General features: G+C 38.0%; 1 protein-coding gene across 2 annotated transcripts in view; it reads right to left on the bottom strand.

Annotated features, from left to right (window-relative positions):
* Nucleotides 1-3,893: 3,893 nt before the first annotated feature.
* CDH6 (cadherin 6) overlaps nt 3,894-12,526 on the bottom strand; it is a 128,291-nt gene continuing 119,658 nt past the window's right edge. For both annotated transcript variants that reach the window (XM_019737329.2, XM_074329044.1), the window contains exon 12: nt 3,894-9,872. In XM_019737329.2, the coding sequence (XP_019592888.2) occupies nt 9,382-9,872 (491 nt within the window). In that variant the 3' untranslated portion in view covers nt 3,894-9,381. The remainder of the gene's footprint in view (nt 9,873-12,526) is intronic.

The raw sequence follows: 12,526 nt of genomic DNA on the forward strand, positions 1-12,526 counted from the left end.
ATATTCAATTGGGATTTAATTTTTGTAACTTTGCAAGATTTTTCATATAAATGTATTCACAAACCAGAAAACACTTTGTCATGACCTTCTTGATCTATGATAAGGAAAAAAATTTTTTTACTCATAAAATAGGTAGTAAAGGTCTCATCATATGGGAGGTTCAGAGGTCATTGAAGGAGACTGGCTCTATCTTCATATATTAGTATATTTTAATAATATAAACAAATACTTGTTGTAATGTTTGGGATAGTAAAGCATAAGAAAACATGTATAAATTAGCATTAAATTTGAAATAGTGACATTCTGATGTAACTTTCAGCTCTTTCTGAATCTCTGCCAAAGCTGTAATTTAGGAAAGCTTTTGATCCTGACATTCTGAGAATGAGAAATAATGACAATAACATAAAAAGTTCTGATCATTAAGCTTCAACCTCCCCATTTTGTGATGGCTGGGAGGACAGACAGAGAGGGTTATGAGAATTATGTGTTTTTTCTGGAATCCATCTCCTCTAATTAGCTCCCTTAGCAGGTAGGATTTAAGCTCTAACTATATCTCATCTTCCTCCAAACCCTAACTCTTTATGCAACCTTAGCCCCTTGGAACCTAGCTGTAATATCAGTGAAAGGTTGTGGAAAGAAACCCTAATTGACTAAAGTTGAGTTTTTGTTGCTCACAGAAAACAAATTAAGTTCAGTTATAGACACATGTGGAAAAAACGTTACTTTTAATTTGTTAACAAAGATTTGTAGCTACTACTGTGCCACCTACCTGGGCAGTTGGGGTTTCCATGGGTATCACTGGGGTGGGTACCATGGCCAGAGCAAGTCTCCCTTCTTTCTCCACTATGTCTCCTGTAGTCATGGACTCTGAGTTGCCTAAGAAGTGACAGGAAGTCCTGATGCCTTTCCTGTCCCTCTCCTATTCTAGGGCACGGCCACCCTACAGAGGGCTTACCACAAGTCGGTGTTTGAAATACCAATATTGTCAAGATTATTATTATATAAACAATTAGAGCTTTTGCAGCCTTGGGTGGAACTTTATATTTCATGGGAACATTTTTCCTTGGGAACACTGTTCCAATTTTGTAATTGGGACCAATTGGGTAATTGGGGTCAATAGGCAGAATTTTGCTTTCAGTCTCTATTTCGTCACAGAGCACTTGACCTGATCTTATAGAGAGGGATGCCTTTGAGCCTGCAGCCATCAACAGAGTCCAGACTCATCTGAATTTGAAATAAGGACAAAATAATCTTTTTTTCCTCCCAATAAATGTTTCTCTCAAGTGAATGAGATTGGATTGTCCATACAAAGGGGAAAATATGGGGCTGTGTGGCAGGATTGCAGAACCTGAGTGAAAAAGAAGGGAGTTTAATTCTAATTCTTGTGATAAGATCTAAGGACAAATGACCCCACTTTGTTTGTGAAATGAGAATGATATAGCCTACTTTATGGGGCTTTTGTGAGAGTTGTATTAAGTCATATATATGATAGTTATTTCTAAGGTGCTCTGTAAAAGCAAGTCATTATAATCAGGCAGCTAAGCAAAGTTAAAAGCTTTAATAAAACCTACCCTTTACTGACTAAAAGGAGACATTTTCTTATCAATGTGCAAGCAAGACACATTTGCCATCGAAAGTTAAGTTTTTGGGACTAGATGGCTCAGGAAGCAATAAAGATGATCAAATATGTCAAGGGAGACATTTAAAAAAAGGGCTAAGTATATTATAGGCAGAAATAGGAGACAATCTACTTCTTTTAAAGAGCCATATCTATTCATAGCATATTTAGAAAAGTATTGAATTCAGCAATATGAGACCTAGAAAAGTGATCTAAAGAAACAGGGTGTCATTCAGTATAAAATGTTTGGTCAGGCAAAGTAAGATTAATAATGGGAGATTAAATCATGGGTATCCTTGAGGGAAGGATATGCACAGAGCAAGGTGTGTGCCTGTACATTTTACCACTGTATCCCTATTACCTTGATCAGTGCCCGGTCCATTGTTGGTTCTCAAATAACATTTGCAGAATGAATGTAAAAGTTCAGGCGTCTTACAGAGAGATACAGCAACCGTGCTGAAATTAACATCCGACTTGTTCAAACAAAGTGATACACACTTGTTGGCTCAGATTTATGAAATGAAGATAGGAGCTAATTATAACGGCAGGCGGAGCCTTTGGGCTTCCTTAATTATCCCCAAGTTTTGACCATCTCAGGGAGAGAATACTCTTCCCAAGTGTCAGTGGTGAGTAGTCAACAAAACTTGGAATGAGAAGAAACAAGTCTTTCACTGGAGAACGTAATCTCAGGTTTGGGATAGCAAGTAGGTCAATATTATTTTATTACTGATGGCTTCGGGGGCAGTCCTGTGAGGGATTTGAAGGCTACATCTGGGAGATACATGAGGCAATTGATTGGAAATATCTACCATGGGCACTGGAGTCAGGATGGTACACAAAACCTCAGGTTTTCAACTTGAAGATTGAATTTGTAAATGATTTCCTACCTGTTCTTCTGAAAACACCCTCATGGTTATGGGATATGGCTTATTATGGTAACTGAAATTGGTGGCAGTTGGGAAAGATACTGCGAGATTGACAGAGACTGAAATTATGGGGCAGATACATAGAGGTCTGCTCACCAGACACACATGTGGTTGTGTGTGTACATCTCCCAGCTTCTGTCCAGTTCGTTTGGGCGGTATGACTGAGCTGTGGCCAATGAGATGTGAGCAGTAGCAGTATAAACCACATGTAGGCCCTGCCTCTTGGAAACGTCACATAGGATCATCCAGCTAGCTGTCCTCCCCGGCCATGTTAAACCTTGGAGTGGTGCGCTCCAAATGGCATAGCTACAAGAGCGTGAAAGGCCCACAACCATCCTAAGCTTCATAAGAGTACGACTTAAACTTTATGGAGATTCTCGATTTTGTCTGTTGCAGCAGCTAGAGTGAATTACTCTCATACATACTAATAATTATTATGGGGAGTGGTTTGTTACGGTGATGGGAAAGGGCTTAGCCTTTCTAACTGTAGGAATCTGTGTCCTGAACTGTGTCCTTGAGACAGCACATTGCACTTCCTGCCTACGTGACCATTAGATCAGGGGAATCATTTACAAATTCAATCTTCAAGTTGAAAATACTCACAATATACTTACGGAAGCCTTACCCCCTGGACCATGAGCTTCTGGAGAGGAGGAAAAGTATAGTTCTTTGGCTGATGGTCAGATATTGCACAGCACTCAGCGGAGTGCCTACTATATATTGAACGAATGAATGAGTAAATGAAAATCTTTGCAAAGCTATGAATTCTCCCAGTTAAAAAATTATGAAACGGCCTCTGTAGAAATAGGAGGCAGCTTAAAAAAGAACAAGCCTATAAAATATTATAGCTCTGACTATACTAAAAACATTTTATTTACTCATAGTATCAGAATGCTGGAAGGATTTTATTCTTATTGACCTTTGGTCTGGTTCTTGCTTTTCCTTTTTTTTTTTTTTTTTTTAAATCAGAGATCCACAGACAATTGTTTTTATGGGAGCAGAGTAAAGGATGGATATTGGGATGAGCAAAAATAGCGAACTGTTCTTTTTTATCTAAAGCAATTACCATGAGGATAAACAGCTTTCTTCTTAATACAGCAACTCCATAAATAACAGAATTCTTGGTGTCCCACCAGTAAGAAGTCTGCAGGGCAGTGCCAGTGACATATATTGCTGGCTGGGAGAAACTACGGTTTACAAGCTAATTATTGTCTAATAAGTTGGCTCTCGTTAGCTATCTGAGGTTAAAACAGCAGATTTATAAAGATAAAGTGTGCATTAGCATGTACATTTTTTTGAACGATGACTACAAACAATAGTTGGAGAGAATTGAAAAAAAACAAGTTAGAAAAAAACAGTTTATTAAGTAATATCATATAAATAACTTGTTACAAAAATTGATTTGCAAAAGGCATATTTACTCTTTGTGAGAAATCACTTTTTAAATTGCATTCTTTTCAAATTTATACGTCCAAGAAAACAAAGGGAAATAAAAGAAGCCATTTCAAGGAGCGTGTATTTGCCATTGGACTACCATAAAGGCCCGACCACACTGAGCTAAAAAGTAATTGTCTCAACCCCTTTCTTCTAATACAGAAAACTTTCTCATGTAAACTGTGATGTTATGAAAACCTCCCTAACTAGAAATGTTGATGAAAGCTGAGCAGTGACGGTTTCCATCAGGTGTTCTCATTGCCAGAGATATAAGCAATACTGAGAAAAATTATATGAACTAAGCACGCCAGCCAGTAAATCTCCAAGGGTGGCATCAGCTTCAATTTATATTTGGGAGTATTTTTAATTAAAAACAATCGATACCCAAAAGCTTTTATCTTCTGGGTTTAAAAATCACAAATCACAGTAGGAGAATGCCAGATTGCTTTAGCTCGGTACTACTGGAGACGCATGTAGCATGTATTATAAGGCCGATTTTTATGCAGTTTACTCTCAAAGCAATGAAAATAACCACAAATGAAACAGTACAGTGATTTTGAAGCGTTCCTATATTTCTTCTGAGCAGATCCGTTTTATGTTTGCCACAGCATTTCCTCTGAATGCCTAGTAATTCTATACATTTGATTCCTTAATAAACACTAAACTAATAGATCATAGAAAACTAAAAGCTTGTAGTAGGTGCCTCTAGACATATTTACATAAATAGCATAGTCTCGCAAGAAAGACCAAGATCTCATTATAGTGGAATGCTTTTTCCACAGCCCTGGTTCCATGCCTCATTTGTCAAATTAACCCCATTTGAAGAGAAATTTGAGTTTGTGGTCCATGGGTTTAAAGAAAAAAATAGAATTAAGTAACTTGTAAAAGCTCTTTTGAAATTAATCTAATAACCCAGTGTCTCTTCAGCTAAGTGCCTCGGTCCTGTCTGAAATACAGTGGGTAATAGGCTCTGTTTCCATCTGACCTCCTTTCAGCACTTTCATCTGCTAGCTCTGTCGGGCTAATGTTCCCCCCAAATTAAAAAATGAAAATGCATCATAAATAAAGTATTACAATATGGGGAGTAGATTAAAGATTGTCTCAGCAATGCTTAAATTAAATTGATGATGCAGAGACCATAAATTTGTGGCTTTAAAAATGAGCTATTTCTTTATTAACTTATAACAAGTGTGTGAGTCAATGTATTTCTTTTCTAAGAGGGTATTGCTCTCCACGTTAAATATGGTTGGGGCCTAATATATTTTAGTAGAGAATTATCCCTTTAGAAAATTATTCCATAAAGATGCCAAAGGGAGATTAAAACTGCTGCAACTGTAATAGTGCTGAACTTTTAAGGGGACCATACTGGAATTCTGTATTCTCTGGAACAGAAAGCTGCTTCTCAGACCTTAAGAAATAATTCATCTTCCTGAATGTCCATATGCTAAGACTTAATCTTTCCACTCTTATAATCTGAGAAAGAAGGCTGAGTTGTAGTTTTAATGTAAACACAGTAGACTGCTTAGATTTTTAATCCCCTGTCACAATTCAAAAAAAGATTTCATCTAGATAAAAATATAAAAAACAAAATTACACTAAAATGGTCCTTTTCAAAGGATACCTTTCAAAATAGTGGGGATGTGACTTTTTAGAGTGTCCTTCCAAAATAATTACACTACTGCAAAACTAGTGACTAGGATACAATAATTTGGTGATTCAATTCCTGGGGAAAATACATCTAGCTGTACCTGATTTAAATATTTAGTTTGTTCTCAGGAATCAACTCTGTTCTTTCCTTTCAATGCATACTTTGTATGGTTCTCAAGTATACAGAATTGAGGAATACCCAAGCATTGTGTATACATTATTATTTCTAATAATATACCAATTTTCAGGGCAAAGCATTTGATATAAGTTATTGTTCAGCAAATCAAGACATCTAAAATGTATGTACTTGAAAACAAAAATAATGGAAACATTCTAAAGTAAATTTGGATCCATAAAATTTGGATGCTCCTAAGATAAACATTCAACTTTTAAGAACTTTTTGCACAACTTTTTGGGAGCTGAAAATGAAAACTAACTGAGTTAGAGTTGAATTGCCAGGTTTTGTTCCATCTGAAAATGGAATTAATTTGTATCTGAACCTCCCTTTATGCACCTAAATCATAAAGCTGAGAAGATCTGTAAAAAAAACTTGTGTTTCCTGTGCCCAGATGCCCTCTCTTATGGTTCTGTGGAGCCATATTTGCTTCTCCCGCATTTGATTTAGTTTTTTATTTGGGGACAAATATTTTCCAGGTCTTTGAGCAGAAAGTGGCTATGAAGTGAAGGAGGTTTAAAGTTATGCACGATGGCTCACTATTTTTAAAATTCTAGCTTATTCCATTGAACATCTTTATGTTTTGAAAAAATTCTCCCCTTTTAATAGAGGAAAAAACATTCCTGAAAACAACCCATAAAAGCAATCTGCTTACATTTAATGAGTTTTTAGTTTTTCAGTGATGAAAGCAAGTATTACAATTTTTACCTCTTTCCACTTTCTGCCTTTCTCATCACTAACATCTAATGTCAGGACCGAGACAATGTGAAAAGTGAACTGAAAACTAATTGTTTTCCTTCATGATCATTCACGTTGATCCTGATCCTTGACCTGATGTCTCAGTGGGAAGAAAGGTTAGACCTGGGCAGAAGGATGGAACTGTGGCCCTTATTGTCTCCATGATGTCGGAGAGTCTTAATTACAGGACAATATTACTCTACCTTGATACTTATAGGACCCTAGTGCCAGCTATTCAGCACCAGTTTCAAATTACTCAATTTCTTAGAGATTCACTTCATTACCCGGTTTTGTGGTAAGAGATTAAACAGTTATTTCAGTACTTAGTCATATTAACCTGTTCTTGGTATACTGTGTAATCTTCAGGATGAGATAAAATACCCTACCAATTACATTTCAAATATTTCACTACTGAACTACTGACTTTCACTTGAGAGGGGAAAATACACCTTACCCTTAAATATTGGGAGTTGCTAGTGTCAACCCGCAGATGTTCCAATTAACGCCAAAAGTTCAAAAGGAAGACTTCAAATGATAGCTCTCTTTTTATAGGACATCTTTCTTGATTCAATTGGTTGCATCACATGAAACGTAAGGATAGAAAACTCTTTAATTTTGCAGTAAGTCGTGTGATTAAGGTGCTGTTCTATTGCTATAAATCACTAGTTTTTATTAATTAACGTCACTAAACTGTCTTTTTTTAATACTTACCTGTGACTGTGATATATATCTATTCATTACAGTGAAGTCCTCCTGTGGTGTTTTGTTTGCATTCCTGTGTGTGTGTGTGTGTGTAGAACTAGGAAAAGAAAACCCTGAAAGCAGAAAATAACTCAAGCATGAAATACTTGGGAGTTTACAGGGAAGTCCTTTACAAAATAGGAAACCATTCAGGAAACACAAGGAAGAATGTGGTTGTACAATTTTTTCACTCTAAATGAGTAAGCCAAACACTATATTTCTCTTACTTTAAAGGTGCTGTCTTTACTTCTTGGCAATACACCTATTTAAAACTTAACTAAACAAGTGTGTTTCCAAATAGAAAATATGTGCTACTAGGACATTATCCCCAAATGGAAATGACACTAAGATCACCTGTAGAAAATGAACATTAATGAAAATAAATCCCTAAGATGAATAATTGAAGTCAGCATATTCTTCAGTACATATATATATATATATATATATATATATATATATATATATATATATACAGAGCCCACTTTTTTTTTTTAAGTTTTCAAAATAAGGATGTTTTCATTACAGTACTTTGGAAATTTCTGATGACTGCACATGTAGATTCTAATGATAAAAATCATTATAAGAGCTGTATGAAACAAATGATTTGAACCTGCCAAAAGGATTAGTTCAGTTCAGTTGGGTCCTCTGGATAATAACGTATAATGCTAATTGCATAATTAAAGAAATAATAGGTTGGATGAATTTCCATTACTTTTTCTGTCATAGTTTGAGACCATTACTTTATGATTAGTTCAAAGACAGGGATGGCAGGGTTGCCATGGAAACAAAGTTAAAAACAATGAAAAATATTAATGCTTTTGAAAGTCAACTATCATTTTAATTATCATCTGAAACTCTCTTGTTGAAGGGAATCCAAGTTTTCCATTTGTAAGTGTCTTCCAAACATGTCACATGAAGTCACCATGCCTTCAACTTTTCATCTATATCTATCACATTATATAAGTATATAGGTGTTTCTGGATGTGAAGGACAGGGTATCAGGTTCAATTGTGGCTGGCTTTCACCAACCCATTTAACTCCAACAGCGGGATTTAAAGAGTTGTTTAATCTACCTTTACTAATGAATCTTAACTTTGTAAGAAGTATCTGAAGAATATGAGTTATTGTACTTCACACTGCTACTTTCAAGTATATATTAGAATAATACTGACGACAAGTACAGACAAGGAGAGAAAATGTATCTCAGAAAATGTCCTTCAAGAACTTTTAAACAATAGACTTATTTGGAAATAACCGACTGCTCGTTGAAAATAATTTCAAGTGATCTGTGGTACACTCGGTGGCGCAAACTTTGAAATATACTAAATATTTCCTTTGTTAAATAACATTATTAGCCATTTTCCGCTTTCCCTTTGTATGGCACAAGAGCAAACTTTAGTATGTCTACTATGTAACAAATTATAGTTAGTGGTAAGGAATGAAGTCTTATTATTTTTTTGGTTGTTGTTTTTGAATGTTACCATATAATTTGCTTCTATTCATAAAGAGGAAGGAGAATCTTAAAATATTGGTGGATTTCATGTTTTGAATAGTCATTGGTGCAAGAAAAAGTTCTTGAAGAATCAACAGGATGGACGACTGTCATTCTAAATTCTTTGTGACAGAAATACACATCCCCATACAGTTCATTATCTCCTTGTGATCTAATACGCCAGGAACAGTTGTTCCTCCCTCATTTCTTTTACTAAAACTGTATTTTCTCATGAAAGCACAACCCCTCATCCCATTCGCACGTGAAATGCACAGTCCGAGCAGCCCGCTGACCTGAGTCTATGGAGTGTGTGGCACAAAGGCCAGGCCGGGGGAACCCAGCGCGTTACCGCTCTCCGTCCTCATCTCCAGCAGGCTGCCCGTTGGGCTGACATGGGTAACTGGATGCACTAAAAAATAAACATTTGCCTCTTGGAAGCTCATAAAAGTGTCCTTAGAAAAAAGTCTCTGACGTTGGATCCGCACGGCTGCAGCCATTGCCTCGTAGAACGCGCAGAGCAGAGAACCCTTCACGGAGCAGTGGATACATGGAAACAAAGAGCCACTTGACGCATTTCAGTGTCGCATTGGAACATGAAAAAGGCAACGCATTAGGAATCCTTGTCACTGTCCGCCCCTCCGTACATGTCCGCGAGCTTTTTGAACCGAGGGCCCCAGTCACTCAGGTAGTCGTACTCTTGGTCTCCGTCCGTGGTCACCGACTCCAGCGAGCTCAGGGAGTCGGCCACGGAGCCGGTGCCCTCGTAGGCGTAGGTGGCCAAGGAGTCGTAGGGCGGGGCCGTGGGGTCCGCGTCGTGTTCCTTGAGCCTTTGGTTAATGAAATCCCGGACGTCGGTGTTGTCGCGAGCTGCTGGAGTCCGGCGGGGCAGAAACAGCGCTTCGGGCACGATGTCCCTGCGTAGTTTGCTGTCCTCTATGGCTTCGGGATTCCTCAGGGTGCCGATGTCAAAGGCCTGCGTGTCCTCCTCTCCTCCACCTTCGTCGTTGTAACTGACAATGTTGTCTCTGATGTCCTCTTTGGAAATGATCAAAGGTTCTTTCTTCCGCTGCCGCCTCAGAGCCGCAAACAGCACCACTGTCACTGGAAGCAGAAAACACCACAGAAAGGGAAGGGAACGTTAATTTGCCGCGCAATTAATGCCAGGAAGCAACACGGGGCGCCGGTGTGAAGTTTCAAAAGTTCTCTAGGAAAGTGCAGACTCAACTTTTCTTGAAGGAGGCACTCGCCTTCATGCATGATCAAACCAGGACCCAAAGAAATGGAATACATATTTGAAAGAAGGTTACAATTTAAGTAGAGAATAAAACATTGTCATATTTTTGTCAGTAGTTCCGTTTTGCTTTGAAATGGCAAACTAGTTTCAAGGTAAGGAAAAAGATAAAATACTAATAAAAAAGCTCAGCCACAGTGAGAGTACTGTAATAAGAGTGCAAATTATGCCGAACACCTAAAATGCTCTGAAACTGCTTAAAAGCACAAGGCTGGCACCTTCCAAATGTGTTGAAGGGTTTGCATAACTCCACATCTAAAATAACTTTTGCACTATGCCTTCTTTTTTGTTTTCCTGAGAAAAGTGTAAAATTATTTTAAAACCCAAAGTAGAGATGTGAATATTTGCAAACGTTTCCCACATAGGAGGAAATATTACAAATAATACTTGGGGAGACCCAGAGACAATCCAGAAAGCTGTTTTGCCCATTCGAAGAGGTCAGGTACTAACACACAAGCTAGATTACTTCTCTTGGAGCTAAACAAAATAAATGCATTTAAGTGGGAACTTAAAAAACAATCTTTCAAAGAGTCATGTTCTGTAAGTGTGTTGCTGGGATGCTCATTCTTTTCATTTTTCCTCCTAATTCAAATTAGAAGCAAAGCATGGGTTGTATTTAAATAGCTTCTGATGTTTCTTCCCAGCTCGCTAGATAGAACACAGCTGGCTACCTGTAGAGAGATGCATCTACAAATGGACATATGTAAAAACATAGCAACAGCTTAGAGGGGAAACAGCTGTCCAGGGCAGACAATGCATTGTTAAACTGGATTTGTCCAGGGGAGTTGATTGGAGCAAGTACCAGTAGCATCTCTTTATTCTCTCATCCATAACGTGGTCCCATTTTTGTGAGCCATGAAAATTGCAATAAGGATTACAGAATAATGGCTTTTGGTGGATATGTATACCTACCCACATAGTAATGGATACATGCACACTCGTGTGTCATATCTTAACATTTCAGATGTTAATAGTATTAATAATTGATTATCTATTGAGAGAGTTCTATGTGTCAAGCACTGGGCTAAGTGCTTTACATACTGATCTCATTTAATTATCATAATAGCCCTACAAAATAGGTACTATCATTATAACCCCATATTACATAGAGGGCTTAGAGATGTCATGTGTACAAGCAATTGGAATCCAGGTCAGCCAGACTAAAAAGCGCATACGCTTAATTACCATGCATGTTTGGATTCTTGACTGTTTCTGAAGGAAATACAATTTTGCCATTTTCAAATGTGTGGTTGTGTAATTGTACACATTCTCTTTTGCTACTAGAGAGTATCCTGATGTTTCATTTGTAGCATCCTTTCAGGGTGTTTATTCATTCACTCAATAAGCATTTATGTAGTGCCTACTCTGTGCCAGGTACAGTTCTTGGCACTATCAAGGACAAAAAGTTGATCAAGACCTCCATCCTAATGAGGTGGGCAAGGGTGGTGGTGGTGATAGTGGTAGATGGAGACAATGGGGATAATAAATAAGAACATTAATTGAAGGTGATAAGTAGAGCAGAGTAAGGAGGATGGGAGTGCTTCTGTGTATGTTTGAGGGGCTGTATATGTATATTTTTTTTGGGGGGGGGAGATTGCATCATTGAGGAAGTGACATTTGAGCAAATACTTGAGGAGTCAACCAAAGAGTTCCCTGGTGAAGAGAACATAGCTAGAAGAAAGGCCCCGGAGAGGGGGTGTGCCTGGAGACCAGCCAGGAGACCCTGTGGCTGGACCAGAGGGAGCAGGGAGAGGGGAGACACAGGGAAGGGCCACCTCAGGTGAGGTTGTGGGTGCTTCTGCATGCCTTTACTGACTCTGTGGTCTGGGTGGGTGGAAAATTACAGGCTTTGGGCAGAGGGATGCTCACAATATGCCTTTTATACTGCTTTGCAGTGTGACTAGTGATGTGGATTTGCAAAACACGATTGTAAGGACAGCCTCTGGGAACAGAACAGAATTAAGCTAACTCACTCTCAAAAAATTTAACTCTGTTGTACACGGATGGGTTCCTTCCATTATTTAAGACAAGATAACAGGCATTTATCACATCCTAATTTTTCCTGCTTAAGTTACCTATATTTTTTATTTTAGTCCTGCATGCACCAGAAAGTTCAGTTGTCTTGGATAAAACTAGAAAGGAGCAGGCAGGCATTTGAGATCAGCAGACCGAGGTTTACTTAGAGGATTTGACCTTTCGAAGTCTGTTTCCTTCTCTGAAAAGAGAATCAATAACACGATGACCAGTGTTGTTGTCAGGAACGAGTTAATATATGTGAAATGTTTTGCAGACTCTAAAGCACCAGAGACACATGAGATGTAGTAGTTGTTTTACCGTTGTTTTACTTTTGTAAATAAAACAACAAATGCCACACTATCCACATTCTTGACTGCAGATTTCCTCCTACATAAATCTGGCTTTCCTTCTCTTACAAACTTTCAGGTTTGCTTCCATTTTCTTCAGT

This window comes from Rhinolophus sinicus, linkage group LG03, assembly GCF_036562045.2.
Source record: "Rhinolophus sinicus isolate RSC01 linkage group LG03, ASM3656204v1, whole genome shotgun sequence".
Taxonomy (NCBI): Eukaryota; Metazoa; Chordata; class Mammalia; order Chiroptera; family Rhinolophidae; genus Rhinolophus; species Rhinolophus sinicus.